Consider the following 22,535-nt stretch of genomic DNA (forward strand, 5'->3'; position numbering starts at 1 on the left):
AATTCCAAAGGACGGGGCTGGGAAGGTGGCTCGGTGGTAGAGTGCTTGCCTTGCATGCCTGAGGCCCTGGGTTCGATTCCTCAGCACCACATAAGCAAAAAAGAAAAAAAGCCAGAAGTGGCACTGTGGCTCAAGTGGTAGAGTGCTAGCCTTGAGCTGAAGAGCTGAGGGACAGCACCCAGGCCCAGAGTTCAGGCCTCACAATTGGAACCCTCCCCCCAAAAAAAGAAATCTAATTTTGCCCAATATTGGATTATGTGACACTTGTTTACAACCAGAATATACACTGATAATCTTTGGTTTTTGTTTGTTTGTTTTTTGGGTCCAGTCAAGGGGCCTGTGACCCAAAGGGGTAGAGTACCACCACAAAAGCTCAGGGACAGTGCCAAGGCCCTGAGTTCAAGCCCCAAGACTGGTGCATATGTGTGTACACACGCATGCGTGCACGCACACACACACACACACATACACACACATACACCATGCTTCCTCTAACACCAGTATTTCTTATTATCATTTTCTATGACCTTAGGAGCATTAACACCTTGGGACTAGCTAGGTAGTGAAATTCTAGGTAAATGAGAGACACCCTCTTCTTTTGACATGTAAGAAAAAGCCACAAAGGGGAGAGGGGAGGGCTGGCACTGTCTCTGGCAATGGAAGACAGGCAGGCGGGAAGGAAAGATCTGGAAACTAGAACCTTCCGATCACCCACACCTTCACACTCCTTGCAGAGCTGGGGGTCCCTGCATGTCCTCTGCTCTCTACACTGGAGGCGGCGGCAGTGGCTGCAGACGGCTCTTTGCCATTCCCTGAGCAAGGAGAGGCTGTGGTGCCCTATGCGAACCTCGCCCCGGGGTGATGCCAATGTGGGCCGCACGACTTTCCTCTCCTCTTTATCTCCCAATAGGAGGGAGCTGACAGCTTGGCCCAGCCAGCAGAAAACCTGTGAGCCAGGCTCCACTAGACAAGCAGGCCTTCACCTCCCTGAGGACTGGGGACCTGAGAGAGCAGACACAGGCAGACATTTCCCCCACCGCAGCCAGGGCAAAGCTGCCCATGGCCTGGGCAGATGGCACCATCCCCATGGCCCTGCTCTAGCTTGTCTTCCCAACGGTCTCTCCCATCCTCTCCTTTTCCACACTGGTAGCTCACGCCTGTCTTCCTACCTACTCAGGAGGCTGAGATCTGAGGATTGTGGCTCGAAACCAGCCCAGGCAGGGAAGTCCGTGAGACTCTTATCCCCAATGAACCACAAAAAGCTAGAAGTAGAGCTGTGGCTCAAATGGTAGAGCATTACTCTTGAGCAAATCAGAGCTCAAGGGCAGCACCCAGGCCCTGAGTTCAAGCCCCATGACCTACATAAAAATAAAAATTGGAAAACAAATTGAAAAATCAAGAGAGTCTTCCCCCAGTCAGAGATTTTTACCCAATTTGAGGACCCCACCCCAGCTTCTATCTTCTCATGGGATAAAGTCCAACACAACCCACATTTTGGTCTCATCCAAAGTCCCAGCTGGGACCTCTGCTCCATCCCCTTCTCCTGCTGCTCTCCCAACACTAAGCAGGCAAAGGTGGGCATTAAATGTCCTTTGAATACCAGCTAGCTTGCAACACATAAACACATAAGTGATGTTAAACAAAATCCCTATGAACAAGGACACAGCATTAGACCATGCCTGTGGAGAATGTACACCTTGGCAGAGAAGCAGAGAGAACACTGAAATAAAAGGTGGGGTTCTGAGGCAGGCTCCAGTGGCTCATACCTATCAATTCTAGCCATTCAGAAGATTGAGATCTGAGGACCGTGGTTCAAAGCCAGCCTGGGCAGGAAAGTCTGATGGGAGTCTTTAGTTCCAATGAACCAGCAAAAAGTCAGAAGTGGAGCAGTGGTTCAAGTGGTAGAGCACTAGTCTTTAGTAAAAAAGCTCAGAAAAGCACCTAGGCTCTGAGTTCAAGCCCCAGGACCAGCACACACACAGACACACACACACCGAGACACACACACAGACACACAGACACACACACAGACACAGACACAGACACACACACACACACACACACACACACACACACACACACACACACACACACACTTCAGCCCAGGCCAAATCCTCTGTTCAGGACTTGACACAAGATAACATGAGTTTTACCCCCAGGAAGTACGGCATTTATTTAGGCACGAGAAAGCCGACTCTACTTCAGCTCCCGATGGACACGCTGACACTAGTCAGAGGGGTCCTGGGGCCTCGTCTGCATATGACTCATGGCTGACCTCCCTGAAGAGCACTAGGCCAGCGATTGCAAAGATACCAGAGTAACACGTGTAGCCACAGAGGCGATACTCAGGAGTGGGGAGCCTCACGGGAGGGTGGCTGAACCAGTCAGACACTAGGGAGAGAGCTCCAACCAAGAGCCAGCCCAAAGGTCACCTCCATGGAGAACCAGCAGACAAACTTCCTTGGAGGAAGTCTGAGGACATGGAGAACGTTCCAGATGAGCATCTGCGACTCCCTGACTTACATGTTCTGCCAAGATCTCAGAATAGATTACCCCCCCCCATTAAAATGGAGGCACCTGGCAGCTCACACCTGTCATTCCAGCTACTCAGGAGGCTGAGAGCTGAGGATCGAGGTTTGAAACCAGCCTGGGCAGGAAAGTCCATGAGACTCTGATCTCCAGTGAACCACCAAAGGCCAGAAGTAGAATTGTGGCTCAAGTGGTAGAGCACCAGCCTTCAGCAAAAATAGCGCAGGGAAAGCGCCCAGACCCTGAGTTCAAAGCCCAGGACAAGCACAATAAATTTAAAAATGCGACAATGAACTTGATACATGGCTCAAATGGTAGAGTACCTTTACTCCACTTAATTAATTACTAATTTATTAAAGTATCACTTTAATAAACTGACTTTTTAGAGACAGGAAGCATAGCTCAAGTAGTAGAGTGTCAGCCAGGAGAGAAAAATCTGAGCATGAGCAAAGGAGGTCCTGAGTTCAAGCCCCAGTACTATCACACACACACACACACACACTCACACTCACACACACACACACACACACACACACACACACACACACACACACACACACACACACCAATTGACTTTTGGTTGTTAAAATTATTATTAGAGAAGGATAAGATGACATCTAATACTAGTACCCAGACAATCATGCAAAATGTCAAACTGTGTTGAATGCAAAGGAATAAAGAATGATATTCTGGGGCAAATACAGGCACACTGTCTCCAAGGAAGGAAAAGAAGAAGGGGAGGGAAGAGAGGAGAGAGGGAGAGGGGGAAGGGGAGAGGGAAGGGGAACAGAAGGGGAGGGAAAAGGAGGGAAAGGAAGGGAAGGGGAAGAGGGGAGAGGAAAAGGAAGGGGAGGGGAGCGGAGGGGAGGGGATGATGACATACTATCAGGGACCCATCTGCCCCTTCCTCTAGGTTGAAATTCAAAAATGTTCCCAGCAAAAGAACAGAGTCTTGTTCAGTCTGGATGGGGGGCAGGCTGGGGGGGAGGGGTTGCTACACGGCGCCCAGGCTGATTGTGCTCTGCATTTGCAGGGCAGTCCCAGTCCCCCACCACACCCAAATAGCACTGCCCCACACGCATGACCCCGTAGATCCTGCTCTCTTTGGATGCCAGCCACTGACCCCCCAACCCGGCTGGCAGGGGAGGCTGCGGACGGAGGGGCCACATCCTCTAAATAAACAGACACCCAGGGGTCCCACAGGTTCTCAAGAAGTATTGAGCTCATCCACTGGCCAAAGAACCCACATGCTTCTAAGAGACATCGGGAGAGACAAGACATGAAATGTATCCAAGATGCCGCCAAAGCTGCTGGCTGCATCGGAGAAATCTCAAAACAAAATACATTCATAATACAGCAGGTGTATTATATACACCAGGTATAATACATCAGGTACTAGTGGCTCACACCTGTCATCCCAGTGACTCAGGAGGCTGAGATCTGAGGATCATGGCTCAAAGCCAGCCTGGGAAGGAAAGTCTGTGCAACTCTGATCTCCAATGAACCACTAGAAAACCAGAAGTGGTGCTGTGGCTCAAGTGGTACAGCACCAGCCTTGAACTCACCACACAATTCTGTACTGCCACCTACACACTTGGGAGACCTCAGCCTATTATGATCATGGGTGAGCAAGGAAGCCATTCCATCCCATGGATTTTCAGACAATGATCATAAACCTGTCCCTTAGCTCTTTTGCTAGAGACCTAGTGCTGTACCACTTGAGCCCAGCTCCATTTCTGATTTTCTAGTGGTTCATTGGAAATAAGAGTCTCGAGGATTTTTATGCCTCTGCTGGTTTTGAACCTCAATCCTCAAATTTCAGAGAAACTGGGGTTCCAGGCATGAGCAATAGGCACCTGGATTCTCCTGAATTTTTTACCCTAGCTGATCTAGAAACTCCATCCTCCCAATCTCTGCCTCAGGTGTAGCTAGAATGATAGGAGAAAGTGACAACACCTGGCTTCACATCCTTTCTGGAAAGCTCCTTTAAAAACAACAATGATTAAAAAACCCATCACTGAAACAGCACTCCCGCCGGCCATTCTTGAGTAGGGAGAATCACAGTCAATCTCCACATAGAGTCCGAATACACAGACAGAATGCAGGCAGAGACAGGCGCAGGAGAGTAGACGGTCTCCCAGATGCACAGGGGGGCGCTGGGGACATATGTACAGCAGGAAAGGGGAAGGTGGAGAGGACAGCGGCCAGAACTCAGCCTTGTGGGAAACAGGATCACCACGTGCGGGGCAATTTCCCGCCCTCTTGTCCTCCACAAAGTACATCAAAACCTGGAAATGGGCTATTTTGCAGGAATTCTAGTCATTCATTCGAACCAAATCAGCCTTGTGTGATGTGCGAAGAGACAAGGCTCTAGAAGGGCACTTTGGGGGACGTCCCAAAGCCAGTGCGGATAAGGAGTTCCTTCACTTACAATGTAAACCGTGCCTTACACCCCCAGCAGGCCACACACCAGGAGCTCAACTCTCAGGAGACCTACTCGGAAACCTGGCTGGTATCAGTGCCACCCCAAGTTCTGCAGCCCCTGTCTCTGTGCCTCTGAAGGGCAGCGAGAATCACACAAGGCCAGTCTCCTGAGGCCTCCACGTATGAACCTGACACAGAATGCCAAGGGCCAGCCACGAGCCTCCAAGGACATCTATCCCATCAGCACCGTAGCTGCCGGAAGTCACCACCAGCAGAGACCAGTCACAAGTACCAATGGGAGACTATCCTAGTCAGATTCACACCAAAGGCCTGTAGAGCTTTCACCCCACCCTTTATTTTTTTATTTTTTCAAAAACATTAATGATCTCAAGTTCCCTATGTCTAGAAACCTACTTGTGTTTTCCCTTAAGTGCTCTCATCTTGCTTTCTGTAAATAAATGTGGATTCACCAGCAAAACAGACTCCAGGAGAAGGTTCTTGAAAGGATCGTGTGTATTTCAGAAGTAACCTTCTTGGGTTTTTCTTCTTGAAACCAAAGCACCTTTGTAAATAGGCACAGAATAAATTTTAAAAGAAAACAGCTGGGCGCCAATGGCTCATGCCTGTGATCCTAGCTACTCAGAAGGCTGAGGTCTGAGGATCATCGTTCGAAGCCAGCATGAGCAAGAAAGTCCCTGTGAGACTCTTATCTCCAATGAACCACTCGAAAACCAGAAGTGGCGCTGTGGCTCAAGTGGTAGAGTGCTAGCCTTGAGCACAAGGAGGCTCAGGGACAGCGCCCAGGCCCTGAGTTCAAGTCCCATGACCAACTAAATAAATAAGAGGTCGGGAAGATTAAGGAAGTAAGATCGTGTTTGTTCCAGAAAACGGAAGGACAGAGAGAGGACCTGGGATGACGAAGGGGTGAAAAACCCTCATAAGACCTGACCCCAAAACCACTTAGGAAAAATGCTAGGAACAGAGATGAGGACAGGAGTTCGAGGACAGACATGCTCAGAGCTTATTTCTAGCTGAGGAGAACAATCAAGAATTGCAGCGGACACCCCCTTTGGGATGCAACTAGAGGAGAGAAGAGCTTTGAAATGGAGTTGGAGGAATTTGGGGAAACAGCATCCACACAGAAGGATGAAGCTAGATGAAGACCGAATGACCAACACAGGTGCAATTGGTTCAGCCCTCCTCCTACATGACTACAGCTAGACCGGCAAGGCCTTCCCTCCCTTCAAGTCTAGTCTCCGTCTCACTCCAGTAGATTCTACGTGCCCCTCCCTATGATAGGGCACCTGCGGCCCAGAACCCTAGGTAGGCCAAAGTGGAATTGTTCTCAAGTCATTTCCAGCAGAGGTGGGTGCAAATCAAACAAATAATGACCCTTGAGTTTCATCAACAATTCCTGGAGTTTCTAACAAGGAGAAACACACACACACAAGCAAGGCTCCCATTCTGACACTCCAGAGGCACACCTGGCCTGCCTGGTAGGAACTCCCAGCCATGGTCACTCAGTCTGTCTGTGATCACTGCCCCTGCCTAGGTGGAGCCCACCAGCCAAGGTCTGAAAACACAGATCCATGAGGCGTGACTTGATTTCCCTGAATATTGTAGAACCTACCACACACACCCGAAAACCCAGATTACACTCACTACCACTCCTCCCCAACCCACCTCCACCAACAGGCATCCAGAAGAAAAATAGCAGAAAAGAAATAGGTAAATAAATGAATGCACTGGGCTTTGTTCAGGAACACAGATCCATAAATCTTGATCTTGATTGGCTTTTTTTTCTTTTTCCTACCTCTGTACATCTGGGTTCCCATTTATTTTAAAACACAGAAAGGAGGAAGCCAAAAAAGGTGGTTGTGCAAAAACGACGAAGCCAGCCAGGCTAACCATCAGTGATTATAGCCACAGTCAGGTGAGCAAAGGTGTCTCTTAAGGCTTCCTCCTCCTCCTCCTTGCTCTTCCTCCTCCTCATTCCTCCTTCTCTTTTTCTTTTTCTCCTCCTCTTCCTCTCCTGCTCCTTATTCTTCCTCCTCACTCTTCCTCCTTCCCCTCTTTACTCTTCCACCAACCTCTATTTTGACATCCGCATGACCTGATGGGGCCCCAGAAGACGGGAGGAGGGAAGTGCTTTTATCTCCAATGAGCCGGCAGAGAGGTGGGAAGTAGAGCTGTGGCTCTAGTTCAAGGCCAAGGAAGCTCTCACCTACAACTCTCTCCCACCCCCCTACAACACCCGGAAGTCCAGTGAAGGATTCTGACCACCATGTCCACCTCCCACCCCCAGCCAGGCCTGACATCTATAGATCCACCTTGGCCTCTCCTCAGTTCCCCTCTTGCTCTGGCCTCAAAGGCATAGTCTTGTGCCTCTACCTCCAGGCGCTGCCCTTCAGAGACCCCTAAAAATTCATCCCCAACAGTTCCAGCCCCAGAGTACCACATCTGGCCTTCAGGCTAAAGGCCAGGTATGAGAGCTTGCACCTGTAATCCCAGCTATGCCAAAGGTATGCATGGGAAGATCACCATCTGAGGTCCCCTACCTGAATAAAAGCAGCTAAAGTGAAAAGGGCTGGGTGCCCAGCTAGTGGAGGAAAGCACCCACCCATTGAGTGAGTGAGAGAAAGAGAGAGCTAGAGAGGGGGGGGAGAGCAAGTGAGCACATCTTCAGCTGAGCCTCGCTTCGTGTTTGTGAATTGTCTTTCCGAATGCAAACCACAGCGTGGAGATTCGAAGGTGAAAAATCAATTTGGGGGCGGCATCTGTCCAAACCACAACCCCAGGGGCTGGGTGCTTCCGTGCGTGGGGTCTGCCCCCGCCCCTTCCTCTGTCCACATTGAGGAAGGAAGTGCTACAGGATTGGGACACGCCCAGAGGTTGTCCTGGGCACCCCCCTTCTGTCCAATCCCCCCCACACCCCTCACCCGGCCTGCTCTGCACCCCCAGTGAAAGTGGCCAGTGTGTGCACGGCACGGCCTTCACCACTCCAGAAACACAGGGGCCCAGGCCAGCCCCTCGCTGTGAACAGCCAGGCCTGGGCCCCCATCCAACTCTGTCTTGGCCGAGAGTCAACCAGCAGCTTCCCTTTCTTCCTCCTGGCCAGCAAGAAAGCCAGTGGCCAGGGAGGAAGCTTGCTTCGTGTGTCCTTCACTAGCCCCTCAGCTGGACAGCTCTGGTGCGGCTAGATCAGGGAGCCGGCCCCCTTCCCGCTGGCCAGAGAATGCATGCACGTGCCCCTCGTTATGTGTCTCCCTGAGTGGGGGTGCAGAACACGGAGGGCTGGGCCCTCCACCAGCTCCTTCTCCCTGTGTCCTTCCTCCTCCTCCTGAAACCACTCTCTCCTCCTTTCCTGCAATTCATCCTTCAGGGGGAAACTGAAATATGGGTGGGGAACATGTGGCTCTGGCCTGTCACCTGAGGAGCTCAGAAGGCTGAGACAGGAGGATCGTGGGTCAAAGCCAGCCTAGATAGAAAAACTCTGTGAGACTCTTATCTCCAAGGCACCAGCAAAAAGCCAGAAGTGAGGCTGTGGCTCAAATGATAAAGCACTAGCCTTGAGCAAAAGACAGTATCCAGGTCCTGAGTTCAAGCCCCAGGATCTGCATCAGAAAACAACCAACAACAACAAAGGAAGGGGAGGCACAGAAATGAGGCGACAGAGGGTGAACAAAGGCAGCCGTGGTCCTCAGTGGACACCACGTGGAGAATGAACTCTACCACTCCTGGATGGGGACGGGAGGAAGAAACTGGGGGAGAGAGCGAGGGAAGAGAAGACATGGTCCACAGAAAAACGAGCTCACAACCCAACTGATGTAACTGTCACCCTTCTGCACGTCATCTTTATCATCACAATAAAAAATCAATTGTGGGCTGGGAAGGAGGCTCAGTGGTAGAGTTCTTGCCTTGCATGCCTGAGGCCCTAGGTTCAATTCCTCAGCACCACATAAGCAAAAAAGCTGGAAGTGGCGCTGTGGCTCAAGTGGTAGAGTGCTAACCTTGAGCTGAAGAACTGAGGGACAGTGCCCAGGCCCAGAATTCAGGCCCCAACCAGCAAAAAAAAAAAAAAATTAATTGTAATATGGACTATCCCTCTCTCCCCACACACTCTTCCTGAGATATCTCACCCGGCCCTGAGATGGTCTCCAAGCACTCTGTTCCCACAGTGCTAGAAGGCAGAGAACAGAGTCCAGCCCCAGTGGTCACCCCATGTTTGGCAAATCTGTCTGTAGCAGGTATTTATTGAATAGTTGAATAGAGAAATCACACACACACACACACACACACACACACACACACTTAGAAAAGACAGAAGTTGGGCACCAGTGGCTCACACCTGCAATACCAGCCACTCAGGAGGCTGAGATCTGAGGGTCAATATTCAAAGCCAGCCTAGGCCAGGAAGGTCTGTGAGACCAAAAAGCAAGAGGTGGAGGTGTGACTCAAGAGGCAGAGCCGCCAGCATTGAGCAAAATCAAAATTAATTAATTAATTAAAAATTAAAAAAAACTCAGGGGCAGCGCTCAAGCCCCACAACTGGCACCAAAAAAAAAAAATCTAATTAACTAAAAGAAGACAATGTGAAAGAGAAGAGATGCCAAGATATCAGATAAGATCAATTACAAAGGGGGGGACCCAAAGAAAGAATAAGAAAGCAAATCACCCATTAAAAGAAGACCCACTGGACATGGGTACTGAGGAGCCGCCAGCCCTGAGGCAAATCAACCTGGAGACCCTGGGCCTCACTTTCCCCCATCTCTTAAATGAGAAGCCGGCAGTGGACATCTTTCTAGCAGGTCAGAGCTGGACGTTTCCGGTTTCCTCTAATCCACCAGACCAGACAACCCCTGCCCCCAGCTTCATTAACTCATTCATTCCTTCACTTAGTCCACACGTGTGTATTTCATTAGGTGCTACTAGTCACTCAACAATGTTAAATACAAGTGCTGAATTGAAATCTCTCTCCGCGCCCTGGAGAAGTTCACATACTTCCCGTTCTCCAGCAGGGTGCGTGAAGAGAATTTCGGGGCACCAAGTACACCCAAAATCCTGAGCAGGTGCCGGTAGCTTCGAGAAGGCCCAGAGAAAGGCCACAAGGCCACTAACCTGGGAGGAGCATGGACATCCAACCACGAGCACGCCCTTCCAGCTCATACCACCACTCTCCCATTCCTGCCCCCAGGGGCTGAGGCACCCAATGGGTTTTGTGCCACCGCCAGGGCCTGGGCAGGCCCTGAAGCCCACCCCTCTCTGGACTGCCTGCTGCTGGCCCAGCCCCGGCATCCTGGAAGAGGACATCAATCCCACCACTAATCTCCTGTCTCTGGAGAATCCCTTGTGGTTGAAAGAGGAGATCCACTCTAATAAAATGTGAACAACTCATTAGACCCATAACTCCCCTTTTGATCTCTATTTACAGAGAGGGTAGGGGAGGGGGGTGGAGGGACTCCACGAGGATGGGGCTGTGCACACCCAATGGCAGAGAAGGGAAAATGGGAGTCAACTGTGAGGAAGAGCTTTCTAGAATTGTCAGGGAAGCTTGGAGGATGGGGCTGAAAAACAAAACAAAACAGAAGAGCCTTGCCTGGCCAAGACCATCCACACCCCACCCCCTTGGGTCAACCTTTATCTTTGTAGTTCAAAAGAGGAACTGCAGGGGGGGGAAGGAGGCATGTCTCCGTTGATAGAGTGCCAGCCAATAGGGTCAGGGACCAAGTTCAAATTCAAAATGGAAAAAGGAAAGAGAAGCACACTAGCTTGGAACCACCAAACCCAACCACACACAGCCACAGAGGCGTGTCTCCGTTGATAGATTGCCAGCCAATAGGGTCAGGGACCAAGTTCAAAACGGAAAAAGGAAAGAAAAGCACACTAGCTTGGAACCACCATGCCCAACCACACATAGCCACAGAGGCGTGAACCACACATAGCCACAGAGGCGTGTCTCCGTTGATAGAGTGCCAGCCAATAGGGTCAGGGACCAAGTTCAAGTTCAAAACGGAAAAAGGAAAGAGAAGCACACTAGCTTGGAACCACCACGCCCAACCACACACAGTCAAACGGCCAGTTCTCCCTGCCCCTTCCTCACACCCTGCCTCAGACAACTGAAGGGACGTCAGCCCACAGAGGGGAGCACAGATGTCATTGTCAGTTGATTCTTGAACAGCGAAACATAAAATGCCATCATCATCTTCCCTGTCCTCTCCCGCCCCATCCTCAAATCCAGCAGAGATGAGAAGGATCTGGAAAGATGTCTTATGATGTAAAAAACATGCTGAGAGCCAGATCCACTCAGCCTGCTTCTCCCTGCTGAAGATCACTTCCTCCATCTGCTGATTTCAGCCCCGGTGCTGTTCCCTACCTGGCCTCCCCTGCACCAGGCCCTACCCATGGGGGCCATGAGGCCAAAAGCCAAGAGGACAGGGAAGAATCTGCTGCCATCTTTCTAGATGCAAGGTCCTACAGTTCCCTCCGCCTCCAGTAGGAGCCGCTCTTCTCAACCAGACTAAATAAAAGAAGGAGGAGAAAGAAGCCAGGCACCAGCAGCTCACACCTGTCATCCAAGCTACTGAGATCTGAGGATAGAGGTTCAAAGCCAGCCCGGGTGGGAAAGTCTGTGAGTCTCTTGTCTCCAGTAAATTACTGGGAAAAGGTTGGAGGTAGTGGTGCTGTGGTTCAAGTGGTAGAGCACTCACCTTGAGCTCAAGCCCGCAGTGACAGCACCCAGGCACAGAGCTCAAGCCCCACAACAGCCAAAAAAAGCAACTGGTGTGCAGAGGGGGTGATTTTTCGAGAGGGATTTTTCTCCTCCCTTCCCTATCCTGCCATTTATCCTCACTTACTCCTCTGCCTGCTGCATCACCCCTAAGAAAAAAATCACCCAGTAGCAGAGGCAGACTTTCAGACAAGACAGGCTTCCTAGAGCCAAGGCCAATGAGTGAGAAGAGGAGGCAGGCCGGAGCCCATGGGCCACCATCTCCATGCAGGGACCCCAGCCCGGCAACCCAGAAACACGGCCCCCAGGGGGGCTGGGACTCCTCGCTTCACAGCACCACTGACCCTTCCTGGGAAGTCTTGGTTTCCTATTAATTTCTTGTCTTAATTGCATACCATGCGTGCTCCTCATTGCTGTTGCTATTAAAACTACTTTTGCTCCCACCAGCAACCTCGTCATGCATGACAGGGGGGAGGGGGCAGGAGGAGACAAAAAGCCAACCCAACTGGCAATTCATGCAGCCAGGAGGAGAGGAGAACAAAGGCTCCCCCCTCACCCCGACCCCTCGTCTTGGGGGTCCCCCCCACCCCACAAAGGCCCACCTGTGGCCACTCCCCCAAAGGCCTTGGCCAGTCGGAACCCCTCACCCCCACTCGGGTCCTGCCCCTCCACATTCTCCTCATGCCCTTTCTCTTCTCTTCCTCTGCACCCACCTTCTGTCACCCCTCCCTCCCCATTGCTGGTGGGTCCTGGGGTCCACACATGACAGCTGGAAACCTGGCTTTGTCCTACTGGGTGAGTGGGGAGGGACGGGGGCTGAGACCCTGCCATCGCCCCAACCCACTCCACGCCAATCACTGGGAGACCCAAAGGTACTCACCTGCGAACTCTACCTGCAATCATGGCCCACCCCACCCCTGCCTCTGAGCTATTCTGAAGAAAGATGAAGAGTTCTCCCAGCCCACCTCCTTCCTGGAGCAAGCAGGTGGAGAAGCCAGCTGAGGGACCTCCAAAGTGAGCAAGCACCTCGAGGATGTGTGGAGGCGGTGGGACTCGAACCTCTCACTCTGAGACACCTCGGGCACAGACTGGAGTCTCACACACACTCTGAAACAAGAGGAGATGACTGGGCATCTGGCTGACATCCATCCGCCCTTTCTGGCCAATTCTTTTTTTTTTTTTTTAATAATCATCTACTACAGGGCAGAGGGACGAGCGCCTTCCGTTGACTCTCCATCTCAATGGTTCCAAAGCATTGCTGATTCGCTTTTTTAAGACCAGAGATGGGAAAATAAGTAACACACATAAAGAAAGGGATGAGATATCGGGAAAGCATTATTGATGATTCTGCTCTAGATTCCTTCCAGACCTTGATCCCAAGCTCAGGCTGGTGTGTACCTGTTCCCTGAGTTTGCAGCTGTCTGTTGAGTGAGGCAGGAAGGTGGGCCCTGGAAGATCAGAAGCTCCAGCTGTTGCCACCCCTAGCTGGGTCGTGATCCCATCTTGTTTTTCCCTCAAGAGTTACCTTGGCTTGCCCAAGTGGCTCATAGAAGAATCATTTCACTAAGTCTTTCTTCAGCTCTCCTCCCCCGCCCCCACACACACATGCACACACACATTAAGATGCTGCCTAACCGACATTTTGCCATATTGTGAAAATGGATGAAAGGGGAAGGTGGGGGAAATGGAAGTATCCATGCGATTTTCAGGGCTGGTAAGACACACACACACACACACACACCACACACGCACGTACGTGCGGGGTCAGTACCATCCCTTTGTTCAGCACAAAAGCTCTCTCACGTGTGGACTCCCTTCCCACACACCCTGCATTTTGAACTCAGGGAGAGAGCCATTTGCAACTGAGGAGCTCCAGCAGTTTGCCCCCAAAAAATAGGGAGGGAAGGGGGAGGTGGGAGGAATGTGTGGGTATAAATAGATGTGTAGACACAGGAGAAATTTACAGCTCAGAGAGAGAACACATGGTGTGGAGGATGATTGAAAAACATAAAGAAATAAAGAAATCTCCCCCCCCCCACACACACAAATCCAAATGAAAAAGCAGATTACAGACACAGTCCCTCCTTGCCCAGCTCAGGATTTTAAGGTCTCCCTCAGCGACCCCCTAGGGGGGGTGGAACCTGGCAATCCTGCCTCTCCAGCCAGCCTGGACCCCTGGGCGACCTGGCCTCCAGGGATGGGAGGCAGCACGGGACCAGCAGTCTGCCCTCGAGATGGCCGCAGTGACCCTTGCTGTAATCCTCTCTCCTGATTTTTAATGTAAGGGTGCAGATCATTAGGATGGGGTGGAAAGATGGAGCCAGGAGATAGGGGGGTGGGGGTGGGGGTGGAGACATTAGGCAGAAGGGGAGAAGTGGGGGGGGTTGGAATCTAGATAGCTGGAGCACATGGGCTGGGGAGGAGGCTCAGTCGTAGAGCGCTTGCCTTGCATGCATGAGGCCCTGGGTTCGATTCCCCAGCACCACATAAGCAAAAAGAAAAAAGCCGGAAGTGGCGCTGTGGATCAAGTGGTAGAGCGCTAGCCTTGAGCTTAAAAAGCTGAGGGACAGTGCCCAGGCCCAGAGTTCAGGCCCCACGACCGGACCCCCCCCCCAAAAAAAAGAAAAAAGAATAGATAGCTGGAGCTCTTGGCGAAGACAATGGCATTTAACTAGAAAATCATCATTCACCCAGACGCCTACCCACCCTCCCACCTGCCCCCTGCCAGGATCCCCCAATAAAACCTGTTTGATGATGGAGGGGAAAGAGGCCGCCTTCTTTGTTAGAAGTCTTCCCCCCCCCCAAAAAAAAGCATTATTTTTCAGATCCGTTTTTTGGGGTGAGAGACCCAAAAATAAATGAATAAAGAATCACTTGAAGGGAATGAATAGTAGAGACCCCTTTTGTGTGTGTGTGTGTGGTCCGGGAAGGGGACAGGGGTGCGGGGAGCCCCTTGAGCCCTGTGAGGAGTGGGGGGGGGCACGGCCGGCGCGGGGCTCACCTGTATGGGTAAGAGCCGAACCTGTAGCCCGGCCGGTCAGGGCAGCGGCCAGCATTGGTGGGTGGCTCAGGCCTGGGGTGCTGCCTGTCATATCCACTTGGGAGGGAGCCAGGGAGCTTGCATGGAAATCTGGCCCTGGGGTCCGAGGGCACGGTGGGGCGGCCCCAGCATGGGTGGCGGGGTGGCGGGCCGGTGGGCTGGCGGGCAGTCCAGTGGGTCGGTCGGTGGGTGGCCCCGGTTCCCCCCTCCAGTGGCCCGAGGGTGGGGCTCCTACTGTCGGTGGGGCTCCGCGCCTGGCTCTTCTTCCTGACCCTCCTCTTCCTCACAGAGGCTCAGCAGTGGAAGCTTGGGGTGGAGCAGCAGGGAGCCAGCTGTGTCCCCCTGGCGGCGGTGGAGCATGGCGCCGCCGCCCCTTCCTAGGGGGGGGGAAGAGAGAGAGAAAGAGGGTCAGTGTGGAGGGGGGCGTGCTCCAGGAGACATCCCAAGTGGGTAGCAGTGGAGGGGGAGAACCGCACCCCGAGTGCGTGTGTGTGTGTAAGGGGGGGCGCAGGGCAGCGCCGGGACGGGCGACCCGAGGGGGTCGGGGGGCGGGGGGGGGGGGGGGAGGCGCGCACACGGGCACGCGCGGGCCAGCACCGGCAGTCACTCACACTGGCTTCGGCTGATGCGGCCGAAGCCCCGGGCTGTGGGGGCTGACAGGTAGGGGGCACCCGGATCATGGCTGCGCTGGCGGCTGCGGCGGTGGCGGCGGCGGGGCCTCCTCCTCCTCCTCTCATTCCTCCTTTATCTCCTTCCTCCTCTCCTTCCTCCTTTTCCTCCTTCCTCCTCTTCTTCCTCCTCTCCTTCCTCCTCCTCCTACCCTGGCTTGTGCAGACAGCTCTGCAGGTGCCCGTGCCACAACCGGGGCTCCGCTCGCAGGCCTGTGCTGGCTCACACACGCTCAGCCCCGCAGGCCCCCGCCGTGCTCCCGCCCCCCCCCCCCCGCGCGCGCTGCCGCTGCCATTCCCCCCGCCCTTACACATATGCGCACTGCCCGCTGTCCCCTGCGCACGCCCCCACCACCATCCCCCTTGCGCACTGTCCCGCCCCTTCTGCACGCACGCGTCCTCAGGGGCTTCACCTGCCATGCCAGCCCCGTGCAGGACCCGGGAGAAGGGAGGGATCCCCAGGGCCCAGGGGGATCCCCAGGGCCCAGCCCCGGCCCCGCCCCCGAAACCCGCAGAGAACCACAACAAGCCCCCCGGGATCCCCTCGACCCCCAAAACCCGCAGAGATCGACAGCGAGGTCCCCGCAGCCCAGCCCCGCCCCCCGCAGGCCCGACCCTGGGCGCTCACCGCGGCTCCGTGCGCGCGGGCGGGGGTTGGGGTCAAGGGTCGGGCCGCCTCCCTCCCGTGGCAGGTTTACCTCAGTTGGTTGATTGGCGTCTGGAGCACTCTGGGAGGAACCGGGCGGCGCGGCAGCACCCCAGGACCGCACAGGAGGCCGGGCCATGGCTGGATTTGGGGTTCACACCCCCGAGGCTGCACACACAGCACACGCAGGCGCGTGCCCCACCAGCGGGCCTGCACCCCCGCCTCTGCCCTGCGGGATCGCGAGCACCCTAGCTGGGGGCGGCGGCCCACATCAAGCGCCAGGCACTGGGTCGAACTGGGGGATACCCGAGGCCAAACCCCAGTTGGCGGAGCCTCCTGCTGGCCGCTGAGGCGATGAAGGGGCCCAGGCCGTGGGCGGGGCTGCCCCTGGGTGCCTCTGATTGGCTAAACTCCTCCGTGGGGGCCTCTGATAGGTTGAGAGGTATGATTGACAGGCGGTAATTTGCATACGGTGGCCTTGGCCAGGTGGCCAGGCGCATGCTAGGCTTGGTTCCAGCCTTTTAGGAGCCTAGGCGCAGCCGAGGGCCACCGCCATCTCCCCTGGAACCCGTATCAGAGCCCAGGCTGGGAAGTCTGCGGGGTTCTCCAGAGTTCCAGCTAACCAGCACAAAACCCGGAGTGGAGCTGTGGTTCAAGCGGTGCAGCGCCAGCCTCAAGGGGAAAGTGCAGCCTGCAGGCCCAAAATTCAAGGCCCGGAGTTTGATCCCTGGGAAGGTGCAGACTGAGATAAGTGCAAGCAGGATGGGGGGTCCAGGGCACCCCGCAGTCCCCAGCCTCCCCGACACTCGAGCTGGAATCACACCTGTCACGCCTGTTCACACGGTTCACAGTTCACACCCGCTCGTTCGCGTGCAGACCGTCTGTCTCGGGTGGGTGCTCTGTCGCCAAGCCAGGCCCCGGCCCACTTTGCACCGGCTTCCTGTGCAGGACCTAGCAGGACTGCGGCCCGCTGGTTCTAGACTTCTCCTTAAAATCGGAATGGCAACCCGGCTTTGTCCACAGGGGACTATGTCCAGCCGATTTTGCTGCCCCTTGCTGGGCCTCCAGACTCCGGCCTCCAGATCTCAGCGAGGACTCCAGACATGATCCTCCAGATCTCAGCCTCCTGTGTAACTAGGATGACAGGTGTGAGCCACTGACACCCGGCTACTTTTACACATTTTTACAAACAACTTGGCCTCTGTGAACCACAGACCTTTCATTAAAACTATATCAGGAGCCAGGCAGCTTTTTCAAATCTGAAACGCCATTCCTTGATGTGACAAATTATGATGTCCTGGCACACCTCCTCACCACCCCAAAGGAAAGTGCGTTCTAATGAGACAAGGGGTCTGACTGTATTCCCCAGCAATGCTTATTGAGAAAAACAAATTCTCACCGAGGACTGAGAGAGAGGCAATGCCAGATACATACATACATACATACATACATACATACATACATACATACATACATACATACATACATACATGCATGCATGCATGCATGCAATACAGAGTGCCTCTTTCTGTATGTCTATAATGTATATGCATATACGTTAGCTTGTATTAGTATTACAGGTGTTTCATTGTACATTTCCACACAGATTATCAATATATTGCAGTCCCACCCCTTCTAGCACTCTTTCTCCCCTTCCCAGAACAATTTCAACAGGTTTTTTCCTTCCACTTTCACAGTTGCCAGCAATCTACTTTAATCCATTTATCTATCCCACAGCTTCACATCCAGAAAGAGCAAGGAGATGAACAGGGCAATTGTGACTTGTTCTTGTACCAGAAAGTCTTTCTCTCTCTGGGGCAAGCTACCAACAACCTAAGTCTCTAAGGAGCTGATTCGAGCTTCATAAATAACATCTCACTAAACCCGTTTCCAGTTCAACTTGCGCTTGCATTCAGCTTCATCTCCAGAGTGCTCAGCATCACTTTCAAAATACCCAGCCAAAGGGGCTGGGGGTAGGGTGGGGGTGGAGAAGGGGACAGGGAAAACTAGGTTGAGATCACCAAGGATCATGATTAAAATATCCTTGGGCCAGGCACTGGTGTCTCATGCCTGTCATCTCAACTACTCAGGAGGCTGAGATCTGAGGATTGGCTGTTCAAAGCCAGCCCGGGCAGGAAAGTCCATGAGATTCTGATCTCCAATGAACCACCAGAAACCAGAAGTGGAGTTGTGGTTCAAGTGGTAGAGCACCAGCCTTGGGTGAAAAAGCTCAAAGACAGTACCCAGGCCCTGAGTTCAAGCCTCAGGACCAGCATATACACCAAATATACATAAATGTATAAGCAAAAATCAATAATGACCATTATTGACCATGATTCATTATATAAATCATTACTCCCTTGGGATGCCCCACATAGTGAACAATGGAAACAAAAGGTTTTTCATGCAAGTCATAAATGCTGAAGGAATGACAGGAGAAAATTGCTAATTTCCAACCTCACGTGTAATAATTATCAGTGAATGCTAGTAAATGCTTTTCCGATGATAGCCGTAGGCAAGGCACAGTTACTTGTGTCTGAGTCGCTTTCTTTTGTTCCTTCTGGATTAGCATAAATTAATTGCACATAGGGATTTTATTGTCATATTTACATCTATGTGTCTAGTGTACTAACATCAAATTGCCTGAGCTTTTTTCATTCAAGGTTGCCACTCTACCACTTGAGCCACAGCTCCACTTTGGGTTTTGTTGGTAGTTCCTTGGAGATAAGAGTCTCCCGGACTTTTCCTGCCCAGGCTGGCTTTCAACTGTGATCCTCAGATCTCAGCTTCCTGAGTCTCTGGGATGACAGGTATGTAACTTTTTTAAAATTCAATCATAATAAAAGGCTAAAAGGACCCGAGTTCAATTCCCTGTACAAGCACAAAAAAATTAAAAATTTTAATTTTCCCAGTGTATAAGAATGTGGGGCTTTCTGACAGTGGATATTTCTGTGTGTCTTTAGAGATTTTTTTCATTGTGGTTTTCATTTCACTTTCTGGAACGTTTTTGGTTTTAGAGGATGCTGCTACACTCCTGGGAAGAGATTTTCCTTGGCTCCTTGTCCTGTGCCCCCTTTATCTGGGTTTGAGTCTGCACTAGCACTGTCAAGCTGAACGTAGCCCATCCTTCCTCCTGAACATGTTTATTTAGCATGGTGTTATTGAAATTTTCTGAAGGCCTGGTAAAATTTGCTATTGACACCAGCTGGCACTGGGGTGGCACTGTAGGAAGATTTTTAATTACTAATTCAACCTCTATATATTTCAGACCTATTTAGACTTCTATTTCTTCTTGGGAATTTTTTTTTGAGAATTTGTATCCTTCTGGAATATTAACTATTTCACCTAACTTGCCTAATTTGTTGCATTAAATAAAAATAGCTCTGAATAGTGCCAGATGCTGGTGGCTCACACCTGTCATCCTAGCTACTCAGGACACTGAGATCTGAGGATCGTGGTTGGAAGCCAGCTCAGGCAGGAAAGTCCGTGAAACTCTGATCTCCAATGAACCACCAAGAAAAGTTGGAACTGGAGGTGTGGCTCAAGTGATAGAGCACCAGCCTTGAACCAAAGAACTTCAAGGACAGCACCCAGGCCCTGAGTTCAAGCCCCAGGACTGGCATCAAAGAGAAAGGGGTGAGAGGGAACAGAGAGAGAGAAAAGGAAGGAAGGGAAAAAAAAGACAGACATGGGAAATCCACTTGGGTCTTTGTGAGAATGATAGACAAAGTTTTGACCTAACTAAGCATTGTTCAATTGTGCCAAGATGTGGAGCACAATTTAGTGGCCCTCCTGTGGTCATTCAAGGCCTGTGGCTTTTGTGTCTCAAGTACTAGGATGTTCCCTGATGCAGTGCAGTTCAAACAGCCACAAACCAGCCAATAAGCCCCAATGCAAGGCAAGACAAGGCCTCTTAGAATCCTTCCCTGGGCTGATGGAACCCACTAGTAAAGGGCTGCTTGTCCTTCACAGGGCTGGGGGGGGGTCTGTCTGTCCCCTGTCCTCTTGTCTCTGAGGGTGGGGCCAGCTCATGTCGATCCTGAAAAGGCCCAGTTAAGTCCTGCTGTCTGAGACTGGCCAGGTGCTGAGCCGCCTTTGTGGAGGCCTTCTGCTGGAATGTTTGCAGAGAATGGAAGGCAGCAGGGTGTGCCCAAGCTATTGTGTCAGAAAAGTCACCAGCCAAGAAAGCAAGGACACATGCCCTCGACAAACACGTCCAAGCCCTGCGCCCAGAAAGGGGGCCTAGAGCTAGGAACAGCTGGGGACAGCTGGCAGCCTCAGTACACCAGCATGGAGAACATGAAGAAAACCCACAGGGGACACGATGGACAGCAAGGTGGTCCGGGCCGGCCCCAGGGATGGATTTGCTAACCTGTGCTCTTCTTCAGTCCAGGCTGGCCCAGTGAGAACAAGAACTGCCCCGTAGTCTGTATCTTCATCCCAGCCACTCAAGAGGCTGAGATTGGAGGATCGTGGTGAGAAGCTCAGCAGGAAAGTCCTTATCTCCAATGAACCTTCAAAAGGCCAGAAGTGGAGCTGTGGCTCAAGTGATAGAGCACCAGCCTTGAGCACAAAAGTGGAGAACGGTGCCCAGACCCTGAGTTCAAGACAGAGGATTGGCACTCACTCACACACACACACACACACACACACACACACACACACACACACACACACACACACACACACACACTCACCCCAAAATGTTAAAATATCAAATTTGAGAAACCAAGTTAAACAGCACCCAAGACTAGATACTTCGTTTGGCCTGAGGAAGTTCACTGTGAATCTCTGAGGACACATGGGCAGCTTTTGTGATGATTTTGACCCCTGACCCCAGGAGACCATCAGGATCTCATGAAATGGTAATGTTCTTCCCAGACTCAGAGTGAGGCCCAGTGTATGATCTTTTTTCTTTTTTTTCTTTGTCGATTGTGGGGCTTGAACTCAGGGCCTGGGCACTTCCCTGAGCTCTTCTGCCCAAGGCTGGCGCTCTACCACTTGAGCCACAACTCTCTATCTGCCCTTATTTATTTATTTAATTTGGTGGTTCCTTGCAGATAAGAGTCTCATGATCTTCCCTGGCTCAGGCTGGCCTCAAACCTTGATCCACAGATCTGAGCCTCCAGAGTAGCTAGGATGACAGGCGGGAGCCACCAGCAATAGGCTGTGATGATTTCTTAAAGCAACAATAGAAAACGGATAACCGAAACTGCAGGTATCTTCCCTCTGCCCCTGCCCATCTGCCTTTTTGACACTTGTATCAACATAGAACGATTTGGAATCAACCCTGAGAGTAGCTGAGCTATGTATTCTGTCCACAGCTCCTGTCCACGGTTCCTGTCCACAGCTCCTGTCTACCTTTTGAAGCCTTGTATGAATCTGAGACAGAATAATGTTAAATAACATGTTGGGTGGCCCAGAAAGAGACCCATGCCATTAGTTAATGAGAAGAAGAGATAGTAACTAATGAAGACAACTAATTGAGTTTTTGGATCCCTGTGGAGTGGGAGGAATCCAGGAGAGCTGACCTACACTACACAGATTCACCAGAGACTTAATATGAATCAAAATGGCAATTCATCATGTTAAATGTAGGGCATATCTTCCCAGTGGTTAAAGTGTCTATGTCCATAAGAAAGGAAACCTTCCTGTGATCAGATCAACTGGTAGATTTAATTAAATAGGCCTACAGCGACTGATTGGTTGAGGATGGGAGCAAAGATGGGTGATCGCTGCGGGTGTCATTGGCTGTGCTGATCAGACCCTGCCAGCTGCCCGGCTCTTCACTGCCCTTGCAAGAATTCTACAAGCCAGGCGCCTGTCATCCCAGCTACTCAGGAGGCTGAAATCTGAGGATCACAGTTCAAAGCCAGCCAGGGCAGGAAAGTCCATAAGAGTCTTGACTCCAATAAACTACCAAAAAACCAGAAGTTGCACTGTGGCTTAAGTTGGTAGAGGGCCTGCTTTGAGCAAAAGAGCTCAGAGATAGTGCCCAGGCCCTGAGTTCAAGACCCATGACCACCAAAAAAACAGAGAGAATAGCTGTCTTACAGTATTGACATGCTTGTGGGACCAAGTGACAAGACGTGTTCCGACCCTACACTCCTGTGTGAACTTAGAGCTCTAGAGACTTGAGCCATTCCACTCTGTGAGTGTGTGTGTGTGTGTGTGTGTGCCAGTCATAGATCTTGAACTCAGGGCCTAGGCACTGTCCCTGAGCTCTTCAGCTCAAGGCTGGCACTCTACCACTTGAGCCACAGTGCCACTTCTGGTTTTCTGGTGGCTCATTGGCAGTAAAGTCTCACGGACTTTCCTGCTCAGGCAGGCTTTGAACCCTGATCCTCAGATCTCAGCATCAGGCCCTCAGATCTCCCCAGATCCACACCAGGAGCCCAAGCCAGCACTGTGCAATATCCCAGTGCTGTCCGCATCAACCTCGCTCAACCTTGAGGAAGACTGGTCGCCCCTTGAGCTGAGGAAGATGCTGAAATCAGGGGC

At 52.0% G+C, this 22,535-nt stretch overlaps 1 protein-coding gene across 1 annotated transcript in view; it reads right to left on the bottom strand.

Moving 5' to 3' along the window:
• Positions 1-15,400, bottom strand: part of LOC138821922 (anaphase-promoting complex subunit 4-like) — a 47,410-nt gene extending 32,010 nt beyond the window's left edge. The window contains 2 exon segments of the mRNA XM_070014365.1: positions 14,682-14,998; positions 15,332-15,400. Coding sequence (XP_069870466.1) covers positions 14,682-14,998; positions 15,332-15,400 — 386 coding nt within the window.
• Positions 15,401-22,535: the final 7,135 nt, after the last annotated feature.

The sequence above is a fragment of the Dipodomys merriami genome, unplaced genomic scaffold (assembly GCF_024711535.1).
Source record: "Dipodomys merriami isolate MVZ:Mamm:240054 unplaced genomic scaffold, mDipMer1.0.p SCAF_964, whole genome shotgun sequence".
NCBI classification, from domain to species: domain Eukaryota; kingdom Metazoa; phylum Chordata; class Mammalia; order Rodentia; family Heteromyidae; genus Dipodomys; species Dipodomys merriami.